Source organism: Taurulus bubalis (assembly GCF_910589615.1).
Source record: "Taurulus bubalis genome assembly, chromosome: 19".
NCBI lineage: Eukaryota > Metazoa > Chordata > Actinopteri > Perciformes > Cottidae > Taurulus > Taurulus bubalis.
In genome coordinates, this window is record NC_136607.1 from 19,327,733 (window position 1) to 19,351,473 (window position 23,741).

Here is a 23,741-nt window from a genome sequence, read left to right on the forward strand (position 1 = left end):
AGGTGTGGATCTTCTTATTTGACGTGTGCACTATTTTAACAGACTAACAAGATGTGAGCTAAAATATGTTAATCAATGGAGCAGTGCCACTTTCCATTTTTTAAATATCCCCAACAGCAAGAATATTTTCGAAGGGCTGAATATTTAATTTATTGTATTATTTTAGTTTCACCTTCAAATATAAGCTTATTAATCAGCTTCGAGCAGCTCCTTTATTTCCATTGTGCATCGCACTGTTGCACAATAAAGTTCAGTAAAAAGAGTGGAGACATTTTTGTATGTAAAATGGCCTGTTTCAAGTATACTTTATTTTGTGATGTGAAGGCCATACAGACTGAAAACGAATAAGTCGATGTCGATGTCTAACTGGAACTGGTTGGACGAGAAAAATGTGTATCTTGCATCATTTTGGTAATCCATCACTCTTTGTGTTATATTCATGACACAAAGGCTTTTACATTGAGACCCCAAGCACAGGAGTATTGACCGTTTGATAGTCGTCAACACAGCGGAGAGGGAGGCGCCAGGAGAATCCCAAACACGGGTCGTGCGCTCTTAAAGCCCGACCCGAGCCCCGCCGAGGCCGATGGGAACTAATTGTTAATTAAGCCGGTGCTGATGAAAGAGAGCTCAAGTGTAAATGAATGTGTCAGTCTGGAGGAGCACGCAGACACACCTTTTACCCACACAAAGGGAAAATCAGCATTATTTTAAACTTGACAGGGCACTCCAGCAGTTCAGAACGGCTGCTTATTATTCACGGGGAAATTAAAGTTCTGATGTTGTTGAGTGGGGAAAAAGAAATTAAGGAGGAAGAAAAAAGAAAACGACGAGGTATAAATCACGGGAGAGGTGGAGGAGGCCGTGTGCTTCTGGTGAGACGGTGCATCAAGGTGGTAGCATTTCATTTATCTTGGGGCGAAAGCTTGAAAAAGGGAAGAATTTAATGATTTAACTGACTTTTTTTGAAGCAGAATAATAATAAAAACGACCATAGACACTTTTATTAACAAAATCCGTGGTGAAATAAAATGTACCTTGGGGCCAAAGATGGGGGAATTTTTCTTTTTTAAGGATATAACTGACCTTTTTGAAGCAGAATACTAATAAAATAAAATAAAACCCGGCCCATGAACAAAATCCTCAGACTTCTACGATGTTCAGCTGTCTTGTCACAACCCAATGTCTCTCATCTAGGCTTTACCTGCTCCTGTGGCCTGAGGGCACGACAGAGGCAGGTTCAAAGCGATGTCCCTGAGACTGTCTCTCTCCTCGCGGATCTCCTGTAAGTCCTGTTCGATGAAGGACATCCTGCTGTGCTGCTCCTTAGCGGCCAATTTCAGCTTCTGGATCTTGGAGCCCAGCGTCGGGCTCTCCACGCTCCCGCGGAGCGAGCTCAGGCGGCGCGCCGTCTCATCCAAGATCCGGTCGAAGCGCTCCAGCGGCACGTTGTCGTCTGGAGGAGAGGGGACAAAAAGACGCTTTGGAAGGTAAACGTCGCTCCTACATCAGTGATTCGACGCCCATTACAGTGACGTGGTCATTATCCTCTCCATCGTGTTCACAATGTACAAAACATTACACAACAATGTGTTTTAATGAATATAGGTCAGATGATATGAGGTCAGAAAGACGCCGCTGAATTAATCCAACGCGCAAAATCTCACTTTAGCACGGGGATACCAATCACGGGAGATATTTCCATGCTAAATGAGGCATTAAAAAGCACAGAGCTCTGACATTTAAGAAATAATGAAGATTTACGATTTTTATACGGAAGACTAAGAAGGTGGCACAATAAAAAAAAGATCTATAACTCACCAATCTTGCTGATTAGCTCGGTGAGGGTAACAGAATAGGCCTTTAACTGCAGCTTGGCGGCTTCCATGTCCTCCATGACGCTGGTCAGGGACGCCGCAGGCTGGAAACCAGAAGACACACTCTAGAAACCTCAACTTTAAGCTGCACACGGACAGAACTGATGCATGGGCATCCACTCTGCTGTTTAAACGTATGTCTGTGTTATACCTCCGAGGGGATCTGGGAGGTGACGGCGTCGGTACGCATCTCCTGCTGAGCCAGCTGCTGTAGAGCCGAGTCTATGTGGGAGCTCAGGTGAGCAGAGGCAGTCCTGGTGTGCTTGGCCTGGATCAGCATGGCTTTGGACTCCTGCACACGGAGAGAGGAACGACAGAGCTGAGGAACGGGTATTGAGCATCAACTTTTAAATGGCCTTTAATCTGCGTGATGCACCTGCACATCGCTATCTATCTATTTGCTGAATGGCGGATTCAGCAAATTGGAAAAGAGCGTTTTGTTGTTGTTTTATTTGAAGGCAGAACGCCGACAAATATGGATGGAAATTATTACATTTTCCTTGTTTTTAAATCATTTTTATTTTTGGACTTAAAGCTCTGGAGCTATTGGACATGTTTGGATCACACAACTCCACAAATAGAATAATACTATACATATTAGAGTCGCCTTTATCTTTATCTGCAACTTTAAATGCACTTTATGCACTCTGTGAAACTGATGTGCAAAACTGTTCTCACATTTCTGTGCCTTATTTTATACACATGCATTTACTTCCTTTTTTTTGTATTTTAATTTGTAATTTGTACCTTAAAGTGATTGTAATTCTGTGAGGAAGGAGGACCTAGCAAAGTAAGGTTGTTATTGTACAGAGGAACCGTCTGTTCACTGCATGCATATGACAAAACAAATATCTTGAAGCTTTCAAAATGCGAATGAAAACGTTATGAATAAAGCTTCCAACTATTGGGCACAGCCCTAGAATTGTGTGAAATGAATGAGCTTCATATTGTGTTGACTGATAGAAGGTGCAGAATACAGAGGCGGCGTTGCACTCGGCCTGCAGCCCCGAGGGAGAGAAGCTGCGTAATGAGCGGAGACACGAGCCTCAAACTTTGAAGTACACGTCGCCAGAAGGATGACGAAAGGCTGGAGCACCGTGGACACGAGGCATACTAATATATCACCAGACACAATGGGACTTTGTGTTTTCCTTCACATAAAGAAAGACATTTATTCAACGGAATGCAGGAAACGAAGTGCGGGACCTCAAATTGTGTTTAAATATCAGGAAAATACGGCGCAGTGAACTTTTGACCACGTATTTGTTGGTCAATTTGGTCAACATTTCACAACCAAAACATGATTGACGACCCGGACCGATGAACACACACACACACACACACACACACACACACACACACACCTTTGCCACAGCATGCGCCGTCCGCTCCGCCTCCTTTGATGTGTTCCCGGAGAGGCTCGAGTTCTCCAGCGCCGGCTTGAGCATCTTCTCGATCTGCGAGACCCTTTTCCTGACGTCGGCGAGAACCTTCTCCTGCAGGGGTCTTTCCTTCTTCAGCGCGGCCTTGGTCTGGGCCTGCCGGCGGGGCCACTCCCGCGCCATGTCTGCGTGGAAGAAGGAAGAGATCTAAGCCCAGAGAACTACCAAGTATTTGAATAAATTAAAGAAAAGACATCACATATTTTCAACGGAGCTCCACCCACTTAGACAACATCACAAATACAGATATATCTCATGTGCAATGACCAAAAAAATGTAGTATTTGTATTCATCAGATGATTAATAGTAAAAAGCTGATTAAGAAAATAGGTTTAAAGGGCCTTTAAGACGGATTCAGCTAAAATGGCGGATTCAAATAGATCATTGTCTACTGGCTGAATTAAACTTTCATTACTCATCCTTAGTCTGTGCTACTTTACTAATACCACAAAAGGCCGAGGAGACAAAACCCCTAAAGATTCTCTTCACGTCTCATAAACCACCAACATTTCATTCGGGGAGTTGAAGCTGTGAAAAAAAGTCTCAAAACATTCCACTTCATTGCAATTTCCTACACAAGACGCCGCTGCATTCAATACATGACAATTAGGTCAAAACGCTACAATGGTGATGACATATTTATTATACTGACACTTCAGTCTGTCGCGCTTGTATTTGTTTTCAGTCTATGCACTTGACATTTCAATTTGAGCAGAGTAATGCAGTCGGACGTTCAAGAAAAACAACATTGCAAGACAGACAGCGAAGAGAGAAACACGTCAGAAAGAAAGATGGAGAGAGAGACTCACACTGGAGTTCTCTGTGCAGGGCGATGGCGTCGGATTCCACCTCTTTCCCCGCCACCACGGACGACAGAGCCGTGACCTTTGGCCCCTGAGCGAGAGCTTGCAGCTTGAAAGAGACACACAAGAGGAGGCATGAGCTCAGCTGAAGTGTATAAGCTTAAGTGTTAGCATTAAGCTTGGAGCTAAACGCTAACAGCTACAAGCGTTTCTTTTCTTTCTTTTTTTTGCTCACTGATTTGAAACCAAGCAAATCTTTGTTAAATCAGACTTTCATCACTCGCATATCGCCTGAATGGAAAGATCCTTTGTTTCATATCATATTTCTCACATAAATCAGGGTCGGCCTTAGTCTGTCTTTTGTTTTAATCACCTGAAAGGACCACCTTTTTATCTGTTTTTATTCATTTATTTTTCACTACTTGTTTTATTGTGTTTTTTACTCCATCTTTGAATGTGTTTTAATGTGTTTTTTAAACTGTACAGCACTTTGTGACCTCTTTTGTCTGCAAAATGTGCTTTATAAATACAATCATTATTAATTATTACATTATATAAGCATGCTAACATTAGCTAATTAGCAATAAACACAGTACAGCAGAGGCTGATGGAATTGTCAGTAGATTTACAGGTTATTTGGTTATAATGCAATTCATTGCACACATAAAAAATGTTGACTTGATGACGGAGTTACAGTTCCTCCTCAGGGGAGCATGAACGCCTGGAACAGGTATCATGGACATCCTTCCAGGACTTAACCAGGCATTAAATTGGAGTAGCGATTCAATTAAAATGTTCTTTTATTAAACTTTCATTTAGAACCACTAACGCGGCGGTGCTTGAATTCATCCTCTGGGAACCTCGAATATCTGTCATAAAATTTCACGGCAATCCGTCTGATAGTCGTCGCGGCGAATAAAAAAACTTCACATTCACCATTAAAAAGGAAAAATCCAATATACATTGAAAGTATGAAGACATGAAGCCACATGTGGCTCATTCACTCACCTCCCTGATGTCTCCCACCACTCCCAGCTTCTTACTGGCCGTCTGCTTCAGAGGCTCCAGCTCCTCTCCGATTTTACTGATGAGATGGTCTTGGGTCTGGATTTGCTTTTCCAGTTCTTCTTTTTGCTTTAGCAGGTCCTCGCCCCACTAAACAGGAAGCAGAAATACACACAACTTTAATGTTTTTATAAATATATATATATATATTTAAAAAAAAAATCTCATTTTGCTTTCTCCATCAGTTTTACAAAATATTCTGCCTTTAATCAGACATTTTCAGGAGTAAAATTGGCCTATTTCTGTGTCATTTGACACTGTTTGGTCTGCTCAGAGAGGCTGCTGGTTAATCGGCCTCCTCTGGAACAACATGTACCCCATGAGCAGCTCACCCTGCCAGGAGCCTCTCTCCTGCGCCTCCTCTGCTTGCCAAATGTAACACCAAGAAGAACACAAAAATGATGTGGAGGTAACAGCCCACTCTTCAAAAAAAAAACGAGATACTTGTATTTGTATATTAGCCTAGATACATGTCCCGGAATGGTTTCTTATATAATACGTGCAGCTATCAAACCGGCTCTAATGAGATGAAATGGATCCACTTATGGGTCTGTAATGCAACATAATAACGCTTCAAATTACACCTGTACTCTGCAGGTGCGGTCCAAACTGACCTCTGCTGTGCGGTTGGTCGTGCGTGTTTGGTTGAGCTCTGGTGGTGACGGGGCCGGAGCCAGCTGACGCAAGGAGGACGTGATGTCACCGAGGGCGAGCTCCAAACCGGCAGCTTCCTCCTCCAGGGCCAGCTGCTCGGCCGCCGTCTCATTCACCTGAGCCGTCAGGTTCTCCTTCTGCTGCTGCATTCCTGTTATCCTGAGATGAGAACACCGGACACTATTAGACACCCGCTATGCTTTCCGGTCACTTGATTTGTAACTGAGATTCTACGCCGCAGACTCATTAGAGCGTCACGTATTTTTGCACATAACTCCGTGCATTCAATTTCATATCGTCGGCTGCATCCCGCTGCCGTGTATTTAAATCAAAATGAATCTGAGAAGGAGACAAGGCGGCTTGTTATAACTGAGTAAAGAGGATTAAAAGGTACGGCGGCATTGTGCAAAGACAGCATGATGAAGTCACGGGAGGTGTTGCAGGCACAGCGCAGTAGATGTTAAAGAGCTGTTTTTATCACCTCCACAGCTGTAATGATATCCAATCTGTTTTACCTCAACAGAGCAGAAACAGATTCAAACTGTGACACCTGCGCTTTTTTATATCCTATTTATGTTCAGTGACAAGCACAGGTCCCTTCTCTTGGGTTAAAATGATCCATTTACACAGAACACTAGAATGCTGGAAGATGACTTTCAGAACAAAGAAACAAGTATAATGTAGAAATAAGTGTAGAAGAAGTATTAGATAAATACACTTAAAGTATCAACAGTACTTCAGAGAAATGACGAATATATTTGATCTTATACTACAAAGGATTGTTCAGACTGAAGCATCAGTGCATTAGTACTATTTTACAGGTCAGTTTTAGCTACTTTAATACAGTTATTTAGTCCAGATGTTACCAACCCAGGGTCCAAGAATAGCCCCAAAAAAGTAGATAATAAATATATCTGGTATTTACATGTAGTGGAGTAAAACATTACAATATTCCACTTTGAGTGTAAAGTAGCAGAAAGTGGAAATACTGTATCAAGTATCTCAAAACTGTGTTTAAGTACTTGAATAAATACACTTGGTTACTTTCCACGGCTGACCGGCGTTCTCCAGGGTTAAAGTCACACGCGTGTGCGGTGGTTTAATGTCACACTATTTCTGCGTTTGCTTTCTGAATATAAAGGATGGGGTTGATCGTCAACACGGGCTATTTTAAGGATAGTGATCTTGTGAGACAGTCGGGCTTTCTGATTGGATAGCTGTCCTGCCGATACAAAGTGTCAACGATATGGGGAAATATGTGTAGGAAATGCAATTTTATGCTCCCCATCTGTGCATAAACTGCTCAATTCACATCCTGTAAACTGACACACACACACACACACACACACACACACACACACACACACACACACGCACACACAGTGTCGTACAGCGGCGCTCCAAAGATTAACAGAAGTCTCCTGAACTGAGCTGACTACTGTTAGAAGGGGGTAATCAATTTTGAGTTCCTCGCTTCTTGCTCTCATCACGGCCACCGGAGGGCTTTTTGCATCATTCTGTCTGGCATTCAGGATAATCCTCAGAGCAATCACACGCTAGGAGATGCAGCGGGCGTGCGGCAAATCCAAGAAAGCAATAGGCTTACAGTGCGAGAGAAGCTGTCCCCCTGTGGCTAAATGTCTTACTCCTAAACTCCAATGTGCTTTAAGAGGCTGCTGTGAAGAAGAGGACCTGGAGCTGTTACACAGGGATAGGTGCACTTTGTTAGGAATATACTGCCAGAGCACAATAATCCAGGGAGTCATGCGGCTTGTTAAAGATTTTTCAATACAGGATGCTTCATGTGAACGGGAGGCGTTCTGTCTGCTCGTGCTCGTCAGAGTGGGCGTGTCTTTGCATTGGTTATCGTGCTCGTTAAAGTGGGCGTGTCTTTGCATTGGTTATCGTGCTCGTCAGAGTGGGCGTGTCTTTGCATTGGTTATCGTGCTCGTCAGAGTGGGCGTGTCTTTGCATTGGTTATCGTGCTCGTCAGAGTGGGCGTGTCTTTGCATTGGTTATCGTCAGAGTGGGCGTGTCTTTGCATTGGTTATCGTGCTCGTTGAAGTGGGCGTGTCTTTGCATTGGTTATCGTGCTCGTCAGAGTGAGCGTATCTTTGCATTGTTATCGTGCTCGCTAAAGTGGGCGTGTCTTTGCATTGGTTATCGTGCTCGTTAAAGTGGGCGTGTCTTTGCATTGGTTATTGTGCTCGTCAGAGTGGGCGTGTCTTTGCATTGGTTATCGTGCTCGTTAGAGTGGGCGTGTCTTTGCATTGGTTATTGTGCTCGTCAGAGTGGGCGTGTCTTTGCATTGGTTATCGTGCTCGTTAGAGTGGGCGTGTCTTTGCATTGGTTATTGTGCTCGTCAGAGTGGGCGTGTCTTTGCATTGGTTATCGTGCTCGTTAAAGTGGGCGTGTCTTTGCATTGGTTATTGTGCTCGTCAGAGTGGGCGTGTCTTTGCATTGGTTATCGTGCTCGTTAAAGTGGGCGTGTCTTTGCATTGGTTATTGTGCTCGTCAGAGTGGGCGTGTCTTTGCATTGTTATCGTGCTCGTTAGAGTGGGCGTGTCTTTGCATTGGTTATCGCGCTTGTCAGAGTGGGCGTGTCTTTGCAGTGTCTTTGCATTGGTTATCGTGCTTGTCAGAGTGGGCGTGTCTTTGCAGTGTCTTTGCATTGGTTATCGTGCTCGTCAGGGTGGGCGTGTCTTTGCATTGGTTATCGTGCTCGTCAAAGTGGGCGTGTCTTTGCATTGGTTATCGTGCTCACTGCTCCGCCAGCGTCCTGATGTACTCCTCTGTGGAGTTGTCCTGCAGTAGATCCGTCAGGAAGCCGAAGGTCTTCTCCGAGGCTCTCGCCGCCCCGCTGGCTATGGCCTCGATGTGTTCTGCTGTTTCCATGTGACTACAAAGAATGGAGGGGGAGGAAGGGGATAAAGTGAAAGGAGGAGAAAAAGGAAGTAACAGAGCATTACAACCGCCCGAGGAGCGATATAATGGATTTCGACATCAATGACTTCCCTCTCCAGTCCAGATTTCTGTAACTACCACATAATAATGCTGCATACTCTGAGTGGCCCAGGGCATCGATTCACAATGACCTAACCCCAGTGTCAGTGACAAGAAGCTGAAAGATGGCGGCAAAGAGAGACGCAGTTCCACAGATGACTCGTCCTTTTTCTTGTAATTGGTCCGTCTTACCTTTTCATTAGTGCTTGTGAGTCGTTGACCAAAATGTTCCATTTGTTGGGCTCCGACACCGCATCAAAAGGAATGATCTATGGAAAAGGAGGAGAGGGAACGCAACATGTTGAGCAGGCCTGAGAGTTGAAAAAAGAGACTTTGAAGAAACTTTGAATCACGTGATTCTCAAATTTAAAGTATTTTCTTCCACACAACAGCTGGGTGGAGAGTTTTTCTTTAGACCCAGTGCTGTTCGCTCAGACACTTCAGCATCTAGAAGAAAGCAGTGATCAAAATCTGGGCACAGATTTGAAAACATACATATATCGAAGAGAGGTTCATTAGATTAGCTTCGTCTCGATTTAAAATGCTTTTCTGGACTGCAGCCCAGCCTAAAAATTTAATTCTGCAAATAATGAAACTCATCTAATGAACCTCTACACTTAAGTATATGTATTAAAAAATGTTCAAAGCAGGGGCATATGAAAAAATAAATCCCCTCAAGTTTAGTCCCGATAAATGTAATGTGTATACAGTAACATGCAGAATTCTTCCCCTAGTGACATTTAATTTTGAGAAAATGCAAATAAAAATGGGAAAACCGAATTATCAATTGACACTCTTGCATTGCTCTGCTTATTAATATGGAATTAAATTGCAGCCGCTTCAGGCTTACCCGAGTGATAAGGGCTATGTAGGTACGATGTGTGTGTGTGTCTGCGCACACACAGACACACAATCAGAAATAGAGAGTTGTACACTGGCAAAAAAAAAACAAGCTCTCTCTCATCTCTCAGAATCTGAATAAACATGGCAGCGGTATCCGTAATAGATTCCCCGCAAAGCGTCATGCTGAGGCGGAGAGAAGTTGTTCATTTTAGCGTCCGTCAAACAGTCTTTCAATTTTTTCCTTTGGAGGCAAGAATTTTCCAGGCGGAGGGAGGAGGAGGAGGAGGAGGTGTGGGTAAGAAATATTGTTTTGCCTTGGGGGAACTTTGTGATCTATACAGAGGAGCTCCACCAAACTGCAGAATCCAGTACTAAAAATCAATCGTGTTACCTACAATATCAGGCTGCTTGTGGACCCGTACATCTTCGCCATTATAACCCAATGTGTGAAGAAACAACACGGTCCATTCTCCTACCATGTTGTCCAGGTCCAGTGTCGCCTGCTTCAGCTGTTCCTGCGTCGCTCCGACCACAGACGCCGTTTCCGTGAAGGCTCGACACACACCGGCGCTTCCTCCATCCTTCCTCCTCCTCCTCTCTTCCCCCTCCTCCTCCGTCGCGCCGACGCTGCAGTTCAAAGTGGATGTGATGCCGTGCAGCTGGGCTAAGAGCGTGCCGGCGGACGCTTCCAGCGAGGAGAATTGTTTTATGAAGGCCTCCCGAGCTTCTGAAAGAACAAAAGAGCGAAAAAGCAAATAAAACCACATTAAATCCGTCACGGTAGAACATTATCCCTCCAATTCTTTGGAGCTAGAACGCAGTATTTTAACACGTCTCTCATGTTGCCGTGTGATTTCAGACTTTCATCCTTTCTGTACACACCTGAAAAAAAAGTTCTGTCCACTTTTGTCACAGCCTCACTTTGTATTCAGTGTTTCTGCTCGAGATGAGCACAATTAGTCCAATATGTCCAGGTGTTTGCTGCTTTATTGTGTGAAACATACTTTGCTTGTCTCTTTGACTTTGTGAGATAACAAGTGTGTGTGTGTGTGTGTGATTTGTCTGGCTCCTGGGTGCCCGCACAGTGCGCCTGTGGCTCCCACACACTCATTAGATCATTATTGGGCCCCCTAGTGTCATAAAGGGCATGGCTGGTCACTATGTGTGTGTATGTGTGTGTAAGTAAGTGGGTGTTGGGGGGGAGGGCTTGTAAGACAACTATTATCGTGATTGCAACTATAATCACAATAAACCAGGGATTAGAGATGCATCGCCTGTCATATAAATAGGGATTAAATTGGTCGCACGGCGCCTTGTTCTATATTGTTATGATTTGTCTCCATTCGGCCTGTGCAGCTGAGCCTGTAAGCCCTTTACCCTCCAAAGATAATGAGGATATATCAGCATTGTGTTCAGTAATTGGGAGAGGTTTGTGTCGTCGCCTTCTTCCTGATTTAATCGCTTTGTTTTTGTTGTATCCGTAACGGTGTCACAACGAGGCGACTCAGACGGCATGTCAAATTTCGTAGCCACGCTTGTGCCGGTCTTGTGCCCGCAAGCCAAACACGTGACACAGGACGCGGCTCACAAAAGGCAGAGCGTCTCTTCTCCGTGACCGCATCCGGAAACAGGCCGAGCGGGATTATTATCTCGGCCGTTCTGTACCTTGGAAGGCCAGAAAGTCCTCCAGAGCGTTGGGCAGAGCGTCCTCCCTCTGGTGCTCATGCTCGGAAAGCCGGGCCATGTGATACTTCAGCAGGTGGTGCTGCTTCCCAAATCTACCTCGGCAATCAAAGTGGGCCAGCAGCTTCTCCAGATCCTGCAGGCGGGTCCTCATCTCTTCTGCCTGTACAGTAACAGCACAGAGATTTATCACTGACGCCGGCGATGTGAATGCAGTTTTTCCGAGAGCCAAAAAAAACACATATATCCATCCAGATCTGTATTTATTTATTTATTCAGACGCGAGGATTGAGATAAGGCTTTGATTCTTGGTACACCATGACATTAATATGTAGTATTTCAACAAAAAGCAATGAATAAATGAATAGCAACAACAGGATAAGGGTAGAACACAGGTTTTCATACCCACACACACACACACACTGCTCTCTGCATAGCATGTGGCCAAAGAAAGCGCTTCAGAAGATAACTGGATTAGACTTCTCGGAGAATGGAAGTCCGGGTCGGAAAATTGAATGAAGGAGCTGTGATTGGCACCAATTTGTCGACCCTGGAAGTTAAATGGTCCGGACCTGTAAAGGAGCCTGTGAACGCACCTCATTTTCACACCACATGTCTCACACGTGTGTGTGTGTGTGTGTGTTTACGAGCTGTCGTCTCCGGTCGCAGAAATAACTGCTTCCTGATCGTTTTAGTTAGCGACCGAGGTGTTAACGAGCTCACATCTTCCATCCAGTACATGTTTTTTGCTCCCATTTATTTCCCCCTGTTATCCGGTGCCTTCTTGATCATCGATCACATATCTCCGTCTTATCCAACCGTGCTCTCTTTGCGCTTGTTAGCCTTTTCCTTTCCTGCGTGCAAAGCCAGATGAAAATGTGAGAAGAGAAAGAGGGGGTGAACGAGGGAGAGGAGGAGAGCCGGGGGAGACCGAGGAGTAATTGCAGGTGTTCAGAGCAGACAAGGCTCGGCTTGTTCACTGAATTGCTAATACTGTAGGAATCACAGTGTGCATTCACACAGGTACAAGTCGGTCCGGGGAGAAACACGCAGCTCCCTTTTAGCTGAAAAAAAAAAAACGTGTCGGCGGTATTGGATGTGCTCCAGGAGGCAAATCTAGGGACGCGGCACCTTAGCACACAGACGTGGGCCGCAACAAATCTAAAGGGACGGAAAGAAGCTGCCCAGGAGATCATTAGAGCAAATGTCTCTTTCTGTTACTCGCAATCTACAAACACAAAGGAGCCACATGGCTTTCACCAGGGTCCACAAAGGCAAGGTGTGCAGCTTATGATACATTAGTGAGAGCCAAGGCGGTGAGGAAAACATGGATATACATTTTGGGCAGCAAACACACACTAATAAGTGTTTGATAAGGAGCAATGTACGACATTCAAAGCATTAATGAAGCAGCGAACATCTATTTGATATGTATAAATAGACTGGATTAAAGTGCAGCATATTATTATATCTATATACCGTAAAAGTTGGGTTACAAGCCGCTCCTACCTCCGGTCAGTGTCCTGCTGCTAGCTAGCGCTGCTGCTAGCTCCCCGCTCCTGCTGCTAGCTCCCCGCTGCTAGGTAGCGCTGCTGCTAGCTCCCCGCTCCTGCTGCTACGTCCCCTCTGCCCGAGTCGGGTCTCGAGCCGGGGCTGGTCCCGCTTCCTTCGGTGGTTGTTGGGGAGCTAGCGGACGTTAGCGGGGGAACTAGCATGGCTACAGCGGGGAGCAAACGGGGACACTGACCGAAGGTAGTAGCGGCGCGTAACCCGACTTTTACGGTATATACTCTTTATGTCAGTATAGTGCAATATGTGTGTTGTTATCCGTGCTCTTCTTCCTAGCTTCGGTTCGTCCGCGCATGCGTTTAGCGCTTGTACGAGAGCGCCCCCTACTGGCGCTGCGCTGTACTGCTCTCAAATAGCGGTGACAGCTGATAACGTCGACGTGCAAATGTAGCACCCGCCCAAACTTTTGGTTCCCTCTCAGGTCCACTGTTGTTTTGTACAGATAGCGCTGTTAGCGCTCTTGGCTACGAGCCGCCGACTCAGGCGGTGCCGTCGTGAGAGCCATTTAGAGGCAATCAAAATGCTCCTGATGTTGTATCTTGCACCTGTAAATGGTTTATTGATATTTCAATGTTGTGTTCGCATCTCGCCCGCCGCACACACACATAAAAACAATCACAATCAAACAAGAAACTCACCTGTTTCTTGACAAGACCGTAGCAAACCGGGCATTCCTCACACTGGTGAGTGTCCCTGCTGTGGAAGTAGTTCATCTCACATTTGTCACACTTGTAACCCAAGAAGCCCTGGCGGCAGTGGCAGGTACCGTTACTGTGACACTGCATTGAAATGGAGCCCATTGGGTCACAGTTACAGGCTGGGAGAGGACAGAGGACAGAGGACAGAGGACAGCAGGATGGGACCACAAGGAAAGACGGGGGAGCCGAGTTATAAACTGTCTTTCTGTGTGATCTGTATTAGAAGATGTATTAAAGGATTAGAGGAGGGCTCATAGTGCAGTTGTGATGCCTGAAGTGAAGTCCTGTACCTCTGCAACCTCGTGACGAGAATCCAAAGAAGCCCACTCGGCAGGAATCACACAGTCTCCCCTCCACTCCGGCACGACACACACACCGCCCTGTGATTGGATGACACGCGATGGACGACGAGCCAATTGGATTACACTTGCACCTAAGGAAGGCAGGGAGAAGATAGACTCAGTTTATGAGCTCACTTATTATGTATATACAAAGAAAAACCATGCTGGTTGTTTAGAGGTGATCTCATACCTCTCACATCCTACACCTGCTTGCAGGTTGAAGAAGCCGACTTCACAATAACTGCAATCCCGGCCGGTCACATGACCGAGGCACCGGCAAGCTCCTGTCTGAGGGTGGCATTCATGCACATGCTCAGAGGTTCCTCCGGGGTTGCAGCCGCACGCTAGAGGAAAACACATATAAACAATGAACACGTGACATTGTTACCTGCAAATATGTTTGTAATGCATCACCTTGGTATGGATCACTGTTTTATTGATTTGATTCCAGAGTGCTTGAGGGCAAAATGGAAGAAAATGACAGCGCAAAAGCTGCAAACAGGGCGAACAGAGTAGCAGCTGTGATGCGTTCATCCTCTGGTTTACTTCATACCTCAGTTCTACCGGTACGCCTCGGGATCAAACCTCCGCACAGATTAATGTCAAGGAGAGATCGGAGAGTCTCCGGCACCGAAGCTGAACTCCGGCTCCACGCGAAAGCATCATCTTCTGCATTCCTTTACAAAAGCTAGGCCTCGCAGTCTTTAGTGGAATTTATCTTCTTATTCTTGTACTTGACCCGACCCGTCACGCGGTGAACTGAACAATCTGACTCCTAAAAGGCATCCCGATGGCATGGCATGCATGTCTTGCATAAAAAAAGAAAAAGAAAAGCTCAACTTTGGCATAACAACATGATGATTTTCTGTTTTCCATCAAAGTTCACCATGTTGAACATTATTAAATTACATTCTTGTGAAATCTTCAGCTCCAAATACGCAAAAAAAAAGGCCTTGTGGCCTTATGCTTCATGAAAACGTCTTTAATAACTCAGATTTGAAAGGAACACTTCACTTTCAAAAGGATCATTTGTATTTCAATTACTCTTCACCTTGAATTCTTGAAGAAACCTTTCTTGCCGGCCTCCACAGTGAACTACTCATCCAAAAAAACTGAGAAAAAGTCTTGATGAAAGTGGATGTTTAACAACAGCAAGACGATATGAAAACATCCATTTACGAGTTTCATATTTAAAACACTTCGCTGTACTTGCTCATCCAGAGTAGAAGCTTGAGACTCTTTATGTGTTTTATATATATATATATATATATATATATATATATATACGGAAGTTTTGATATAGTTTTTATTGTTAGGATTTAGTTTGTGTTATTGTACTATGGAGTCAAATTATGGTCAATAGTTTTGTTCATTTGAAAAAAAGATTTGAACCCGAAAAATAAGATTCAAAACTGTAAAAAATAAGAGTGAAAGTTGAATCTATAATCAATAATAATAATAATAATCTATATAAATGAACAAAACTATTGACCCTGATTTGCCTCCCTACTTCCATCAAGACCTTTCTCTGTTGCTGGATCTTCTTTGACCACGGAAAGTATCTGTTGAAGAGCTCGGATAAACTTTCCTCAGCAGGCGAACGTAAAAACTCTGCAGGTGCATCGTTCTGCACGGTGAAGGTCAGACATCCAGGTGAGCTGAGAGCAAGACTTCAACATCTCCTCCTCCATCCGTCTCAGTGCTTGTGACCATTGAAGTCCCCGTTCTCCGTTACTTACGCTTGCACTTCTGTCCGGCCGTCTGGTTCAGAGCGTCGCCGTAGAAACCCCTTCGGCATCGCTGGCACCGGTCGCCCTCCGTGTGCCGCAGACACTTCAGACACCGGCCGGTCGCGTGGTCGCACGCTCCCAACGCGTTGGCGTCCACGTTGCCGTTGCAGTCGCATCTCACGCACCGCCGGGCGTCACCGGATTGTCCCAGGGGGTCCCCAAAGTAGCCGTCTTCACACGTCTGACAGCGCATCCCTGCACACACACAGGTGAAAGAAGTGGGCGGGATTAAAGGGATGACAGAGCTTGAACACCGTTGGGGGTCATCCCCATGTCACCGCAGGCTCCCACTGCTTTGTTCTTCACATAAAGCCCATTTGTTTGCTGTGTGGTGCCAGAGTGATAGATATATATATTTTTTTCCGTTGGTGATGGTGGTCCAGCTCACCTGTCTGTCCTGCGGGGCAGTTGGTACAGACCACCTGTCCCGTCGCCGCAATTTCGGCACAGCTGCTCCGGCCCGGGCACGGGCACGGCCGGCAATCGCCCGGCGTGCCAATCAAAGCGTTGCCGTAGTAACCGTCCAGGCAGCGCTCGCAGGTCATCCCGACGGTGAAGTCCGAGCACTCGCACGCACCTGCAAACAGAGAGGGAGGTGACGAACACACACACACACACACACACACACACACCTGCTTCCACGGGTTATTGTTTTCCACACTCAAGGTCTGACTCAGAGGGCCTCAGAGGGCGCTGTTCTCTCCATCGCCAGCAGAGTGCGCTGTGTCTCTGACCATAACTGCAGCCGGGACATGCAAACGCAACAAAACGGTTACAAAAATAAATAAAAAACATCCCCCCCCACAGCCCACCGTGGAGAGCGGAAGACAACTAAATTCCCCCCGACTATAATTGCTTTGGGAAATATAAGAGCCAAATGCAGTCCGAAAGACCTTCAAGTAAAGCAATTCCCCCGCCAAGTGGGAGAGATTACCAATTCTATGATGTCTTGGAAAAACAAACTGTTGTTTCAAAGGCCTCACAGCTTTAAACCCCCTTTCAGGGATTCGACCGCGTGCAACATGTGCCGACACACGGGTACACGCACCGAATCTCTGCAGGTTTTCAGTCGGTTTCAAGGTACAGGCAGAGCTGAACGAGTACACCACGATAAACAGAAAATATCTACAGCAGTGGAGGAACTGACATGTCTGAACGACTATGAAATAGCCAAAGCAAAAACTCCGGCTGCAGATCAGTGGCTCTAAGATGGTCGGACCCGCATGCAGAAGCTGCTGTGTGGTGATGAATTAGTGCAACGGCAACTTGTGCAATGAAAGCAGGGAAAATGTGACAGGATACAATGTGGCATTCTAATTTAATAAGTAAGGACCACAAAGTAATACATGTTTCCATTCATAGTAAACCACAAAAAAAGAAAGAAAAGCAACTGCTATGAAGCTCAGAAGACCACAATAAGCAGACAAACATTTAAAATATAACAAATAATAACGGCTGTTTTTGCTGCAAGAAGATATTCAGCATTCCAGCAGCGCTGCACGGTGTTTCCCGTTTAGTATTCACCGGGTGTCTCTATATCAGAGAACTTATGCTTTTTTTCTTTTTTTTTAATCATTTAAATAAAATGTCAAAGTTTCTGAAAAGACTTCGGCACGAGCTGATAACAATAATTGCGCTGATTTTTCTAGAGAACACCAATAAGATCTCGATGCACAGCAAATAATCCGCGGGCGTGCGGTTTTTTTTTTACAGAGTCCTCATTAAAATTTCCCATCACTCCCTCATCGCCTCCGGTTGTGATTCAGCGAGCAGCTCTTTGCTGTGCATTTTTAAATCCGCTCGCACCGCTGAGCATGGTAAAGAAAATCCTGCTGCTAGTTAAAGGGTCACTGCAACAAATGCCCATCGCTGCATAAAGCCCTGTGAACCTCAGACCTTGCACATGTGAGATGGAGTAGCGGCTGCGAAGCTAAATTGATCACACATGCCATGAGGGGGCGGGAACAATTAGATGAATGTAAACTTCTGGGTAGAAATCATTAGTTTCTGGGAGAGGTGAGGTGAATAACGCGTGACTTCCAAGCATGTCATTGTCATTTCAAGAGTATTTAGGGACGATTGTTGCCGAGCAGAAAGAAGTGAATTTTTCTTGCGTTTCACGAGGCATTAACAGTGACACTGATGGCGTGCGGCGTCAACCCCCAATGAGCCGTGGGAATATTTAACGGCGGCAGGAATGTGCTGACTTTACCGAGTGTGAAGATGACTGAGCGTGATGCGAGGGCCTCCTCGGCGCTATTATCATTCCGGCGGCTCCTCTGTAAAGCTAACGGCACGCATCACAAAACCGCCGCCGTCTGGCTTCCTCCCGTGACCCTCGCTAATCGTTATCACTTCGTAACCCCCCCACCAGCAGAATCGTTTTTATCAACCAATCAACGAGCGTTCGTGTCGGCCAACCCTTTACAAATCCCCCTGCTCCTATTATCAGACAAAAAACAACCACATATTATCTCCGGAACCACATCGTTGTTTAACTTCATTTAAATTGCTACAATAACGCAACCCTTGTGAGAAGATACATCTGGTGTGAAACATCATTAAAGTAACCGCTAAGTTTAAGCACTTGAGTAAACTCCATTTTTTAACCGAACGACACAGTTCTTTGACAGAAACTCCTTTGAACACCAAAATGCTGTGTTCTACTATGATTGATGATCAGATTCTGGTTCTTTAGGTCCTAATCTTTCCAGAAAGGTGTGTTATTAGTATGTGGGCTGTTGTTAGGGCTCCATAATATAGTTTGAAAAACTCGGTAACCGCTCAAGGATGCATTTTGGGAAATCTTGCTCATATCGTGCTGGATGTTCATAATTATGATCAAAATATCTTAGCGTTCCTGTAAAATTTGAGGTATACCCAAAGTAAATTGGAAGCTGTACTTGAACTATGTGGAGTAAATGCACGGTCTTGGTCTCTTTTGAAAGGTAACAATCTGAAGTTTTTTTCCCTCAATATTCAGAATCACTTTAAGTGCTGCTGACACTGAGTTATATGACTTTGAACACACTAAAGTATAAGGTTTTTATTTCCGCCTGAACATTTCTTTGTAAATAGATACCTGTAGATGACTATAAATGCAATGTAACCATAGCCTGAAGCCTTTTCTAGTCTAAGTAAAAAGCAGATAACAATATCACAGAAAATTTATATTTTACACATGTTTTTCTAATGAAATGTCTCGGCGTTTTTCCATTTTGAGACTGAAAACATTCATGATATATACCTATTAAAAAGGCTTAAAGTCTTGCAAACATATAGAGGTACTATTCATATTTACTACAAGTATTGCTGACAGAGAAAATGAAGTATAAATGCATTTTCATGCTAATTCAAGGTCAAACAGCATCTGTCTCTTCTCATCAAATTGAAGTTGAAATTGATTACACTAGAATGTCCAGTAAAGGACGCCCGTGGGATGGCAGAACGTTAACAGGTTGAAAGTGATTTTTTTTTGGCAGATATAAAAAAAAAATCCCAAGACTTTGCTGAACAAATACATACAATAAACACAAGTATTGGAATTAATTTAGGGTTCCTACGACGACTCAAACACAGGGGAAAACGAAAACGAGGTCTAGAGCCACAATTGGCTCCAGGGTGCTTAAAGGGTTTGGATTTCTGCGGCGCCGCACACTTGGGATCCTTCGACAAATCCACACAATCCCGCCACGCCGCTCCCGCCCTCTCGCTCTCCTCCCCCTCCTTTCAGCGCCGCACTCTGCGCCTGAACTCTGCTTGTCTGTTGTGAGATGGCAAAGCAATATTTCTGTATGGGAGACAAGCAGTCTGGAGGTGTTTTTCTTCTTCAAAGAGCCTGATACACACATTACACTCCACACAGCTCCTTTCTACCAGCGCTCATTCTACCTGCACCTCGTCCCTGCACTCCTCATTGTGCTCTCTAAAGACACACATACACACACACACAGGTCTAATGCACTTCTTTAAGGAAGCCACTTGTATAGGTTAGGGATGCATACATGGCTGTGTTGTGGCCGCAGACGCACGGAGAGGCACTACAGAACGGATGAAAGACGGGCAGCTTCGCATCCACATTTCCCTCATTGAGTGTGTTTATAGTTGTGCGTCATTCAGAGTTCCTCTCAAACAAAGTGCGACGAGTAGCTCTCCCAGAGATTGGGGGTTATCATTGTTTGCAGTCGCTTGTAACAGCTTTAACGCCAGATGGAGATAGAAAAGTGGGAAAGAGAAATGGATTTTATGGAAGTGTGCTTTTGCCGAGGAGAAGATAAGAGCGGGCCTCTCTTCTGTTATTACGTTCGTGCCCCGGAAATTGAATTTATTTGCCGACCAAATTGAGTTTCTAAAGATCGCTGCATGTCATTCGGCACCATCTCGGGAGGTCCGACTGAAGGAGCGGGGTCTTTGGTGATGTGTGAGCTCGGAAATACAAGAACAACAACTCGCCGAGCTCAAAGCAACATGTGGCTGCGTGAGTTAAGCGGGCGCTCCGGATACTTCTTGCTTTTCCAAGCGATGATGAAAAGACGTTCAACAAAGTGGTTCTTTTTTTTTTTTTTTTTTTACATAAACACAACATGGATGTGAAGTCAAAAAGCTTTCCACTGCATCCACAATCTTCTGCTCAGCCCATGTGGAACATTCAAAACGCTTCGGGCCAAGGAAATGTATTTACTAATGCATGTGAGCTCCCTGTTTTTAATGAAGGAGACAAAACCGAAAGAGGGAGGACGAGAGAGAGAGGAGAAGTCGGTTGTATACGCTGTCCACACACAATGTGCACAATAAGGACGACGGGGGATACATGTTTCTTCGTACTGTGACCGTGGAAAATAAATGCATCAATTCTTATTTTGTGCATAGCGGCTGTCAGGGACGCAAACTCTAAGAGCAGCGGTTGTATTTCATGTCGTCTCGCTCCGGCTCGCCAAGTTATAAACGGTTTACTGTGTATTTGACTCTACTCACATGTCAGCGTTTGAATATCTTGCACTTTTATTCAGCTGATTTGACAACTTTAAAACTTTCTCCGGCTTACTCTTTTATTTATGTTCTCGCTCTTTTTAGCCACGCTAGCAGATCGGATCGGTGCAGCCGCTCTGGATTATCTCAACATCCATCTAGTTGGATGAAGCTTTGAATTCTTCAGACGTTCATGGTCCCCGGATGATGATTCCCCTGACAGTTCAGTATCTCAACATCTACTGGATGGGCTCACACACTCAGATGACGCCTCTTCATCACTGTGATGATCCCTGACCTTTCCTCCAGTGCCATCATGATGTTGACGTTTGTGATCTTTGGGTGAACAACCATTGGATGGATTGCCATTGAAGCGGTTATGATGACCTTATAAAATACATCTTGCACCATACATTGTGTGGGCAACACCTCCTTCTGGAGGAAAATAAATAAAATAAAAAGGACTTCAACAGGTTGATAATCAATTAATCCGTCTCAATATCTCAGTAATAAGTTCTGAGTTCATTGATCTTTAGTTCTCACTTTGAAAGAATATGACAGACAACGACTTGACGATAAATGTGTGGTTTATTTATAGTAAAATCATCAGGCTCTCCAACGGGTGGTGATCCCCGCTGTAAGGAAGCAACGGTTGCCGGCTGAAGGAGTCGTAAAGCGGCGGTCCTCTCTGGCCTCAGACGCCCACGCGGTGGGACTGGAGACGTCTTTGAAGTCGACTAAGCGGTTATTAGGACGCAGGATTTAGACACCGGATCCTCGGCAGATGATTCTGGGCGAGCCGGGGGTCAGATAAGTAAGAAGACTCGTTAAAATAAACTTCAAATAATCTCGTTTTGGTTCGACGGCACGACTCAAAGTTAATATCGCACGAGGGTCACGGGCTTTCGAACTAAAACAAATAAAGTTTGCTTCAACGGGATTGAAATACGATACTTAAGGCGGGTAAGAAGGGGAAATAAACTCGGAGAGTATCTGCGAAAAACGAATAAAGGAATATATTTAGTTTTGTCAATCCAGAGTGAGACGGGATTCTATGACGCACCTCTCAGCCAGTATTTAGACTTCATTGTCTTTTAATGTTGACGTATTCTTGCTTTATGACATTATTTAATTTATTTAATTTTACGTGCGTAAGTCACAAACTTTCCCCCACTATTGACCACGATCAGCAACCTTCCACAAGCATCCCTTTATATATATGGAAATGACATTTGGATGTCATAAATAGTTAATACATAATACAAACAGCTATAATACAATAGGAAAAGTATATCTTCCTCCATGTAACTGACCGAAATGTGAAACGAAAGGTTATTATCACTAACTTTAAGTACTGTGGCTAGATGGATACGTGGCACTCAAAGACATATCGTCTATTTCTGGTCTCACAGACCTCCTCTGATGACTAACTTTAGTGAGTTATTGTATAACTTCTGACTTCTACCGGGTAACTCAGTCCTACTGACGAATCAGTAGTCAGTTCCTGTTTGCAGCTCCCAGGTTTAGGACTGGTCTGGTAAGGGAGAGCAGGAGGGGAAAAGAGAGAGAGAGAGGTTATGTTTGAGTGTTAAGAAGGACCAATATCTTCACATCCTGTTGTTATCTTTGTTATTTTGTCTCCAGATCTTTCTCTGAGGGTCGCGGGCCGACAACATTGTCACTTTTACTGGCTGCAGAGAAAGAGTCTCTGAGAAAGTTTATTCAAAAGCTCCCCTGCGTGATGAATGGCCGCGTTCAGAGACACTGGATTGTCTCTGAAGCACTTACCCGCGGTGGAGAGATGACCCTCAAAGGGTTAAATCCATCCAAACCGTGAAATGGATCATTTTGGGTACCCATGTAACGACTTCTAGTGACTTTGGTGACGTCCATAATGAGGTAAAAGTTGCATTTTGTCCAATGCTATCGTTTATAACGATGCTAACGTGCTAAACTAAAGTGGTGAACATGCTAACGTTTAATAATGGTCCCCTTCGTTGCACAACATCTCTCCAATTTCTTCTTTTTTTTATTTCCTATCACCGGCCACGAGCTTTATGTCTTTCGCTGTTAAATGCAGTGTGTAGTTGTGAGGTTTTCTCTTCATATCTGCTGTTTTTAGGAAACTTCCTCATTTTCATTCATTTCGGCGAAGCACCAGTCTGGTTGTGCTAAGCGTTCCCTGTCTAAACTCATTTCATCAAAGGCAAAGGTTGAAACCTTTTCGAATCCGCGGTCTCAGACAGTGCGACTGGAAACCAAGGCAGGCAGACAGACTGTGCACATTGTTTATCTTTCTGTTTATTTTGGTGTAAAAATAAATGCGCTGCTTGTGAGGAGATAAGTGAAGCGTGCTGAATGGGATCAGCAGGAGAAATTACATGGTGAGATTCATTCTAACTGACTACATCTGTCTTTCTTGCTCTCTCTCACTTCTTTCCCCTCCTCATATCGCATCACGCTGATACAGGCTGGGCATCTCAGGGCTTAGCCTGCAACAAATGCAGCCCACCAGAGAGATTAAGGAGCAGAATAAGCCAGCGCTAGAGCCGGCTTCTCTCTCTATCAGTTTGTCTGCTGCAACTTTCTCCCGTACATTTTTCTAACTAACGACCTCAGAGAGCTGAAGATGGCATTTAAGCAGGCATTTGGGAAACGCACGCCCCGGCTTACTCGGTCTCATTCTCAAGCAGTCCTTTGTTGGTAAACACTCACAGTATCTTCCATTTTAGCCTCGCATTGCAACGGTCATTTCTTCATCTAATTGATGCAACGAGACAGTTATTCTAGGTGATGGCCTTTTATTTTGGACCACTTCAATGTTTTTCGCCGCAGGAGCCCCTGGTGGTCCGTTCCCCTTCACAGATCCAGGACTAAGGAAGCGCTGCTGTGTCCGCCGTACCGCAATGTGCGTGACATTTAGCTATGCAAAACCGTGGTGTGCATTATTCAAAAAATTTGGCCCTGCACAAATGTCACAGTGAGAAACAAGCATATGCTGTTAT

The 23,741-nt window shown here is 44.8% G+C and overlaps 1 protein-coding gene across 1 annotated transcript in view; it reads right to left on the reverse strand.

Annotated features, from left to right (window-relative positions):
* Positions 1 to 941: 941 nt before the first annotated feature.
* Positions 942 to 23,741, reverse strand: part of lamc3 (laminin, gamma 3) — a gene marked incomplete at its 5' end in the record, with an annotated part of 97,584 nt that continues 74,784 nt past the window's right edge. Inside the window, 16 exons of the mRNA XM_079235073.1 lie at positions 942 to 1,456; positions 1,822 to 1,921; positions 2,029 to 2,169; positions 3,242 to 3,444; positions 4,129 to 4,231; positions 5,131 to 5,277; positions 5,802 to 6,000; positions 8,606 to 8,740; positions 9,037 to 9,113; positions 10,164 to 10,414; positions 11,353 to 11,533; positions 13,578 to 13,756; positions 13,928 to 14,070; positions 14,169 to 14,322; positions 15,718 to 15,963; positions 16,157 to 16,345. Coding sequence (XP_079091199.1) covers positions 1,194 to 1,456; positions 1,822 to 1,921; positions 2,029 to 2,169; positions 3,242 to 3,444; positions 4,129 to 4,231; positions 5,131 to 5,277; positions 5,802 to 6,000; positions 8,606 to 8,740; positions 9,037 to 9,113; positions 10,164 to 10,414; positions 11,353 to 11,533; positions 13,578 to 13,756; positions 13,928 to 14,070; positions 14,169 to 14,322; positions 15,718 to 15,963; positions 16,157 to 16,345 — 2,711 coding nt within the window. The 3' untranslated portion in view covers positions 942 to 1,193. The remainder of the gene's footprint in view (positions 1,457 to 1,821; positions 1,922 to 2,028; positions 2,170 to 3,241; positions 3,445 to 4,128; positions 4,232 to 5,130; positions 5,278 to 5,801; positions 6,001 to 8,605; positions 8,741 to 9,036; positions 9,114 to 10,163; positions 10,415 to 11,352; positions 11,534 to 13,577; positions 13,757 to 13,927; positions 14,071 to 14,168; positions 14,323 to 15,717; positions 15,964 to 16,156; positions 16,346 to 23,741) is intronic.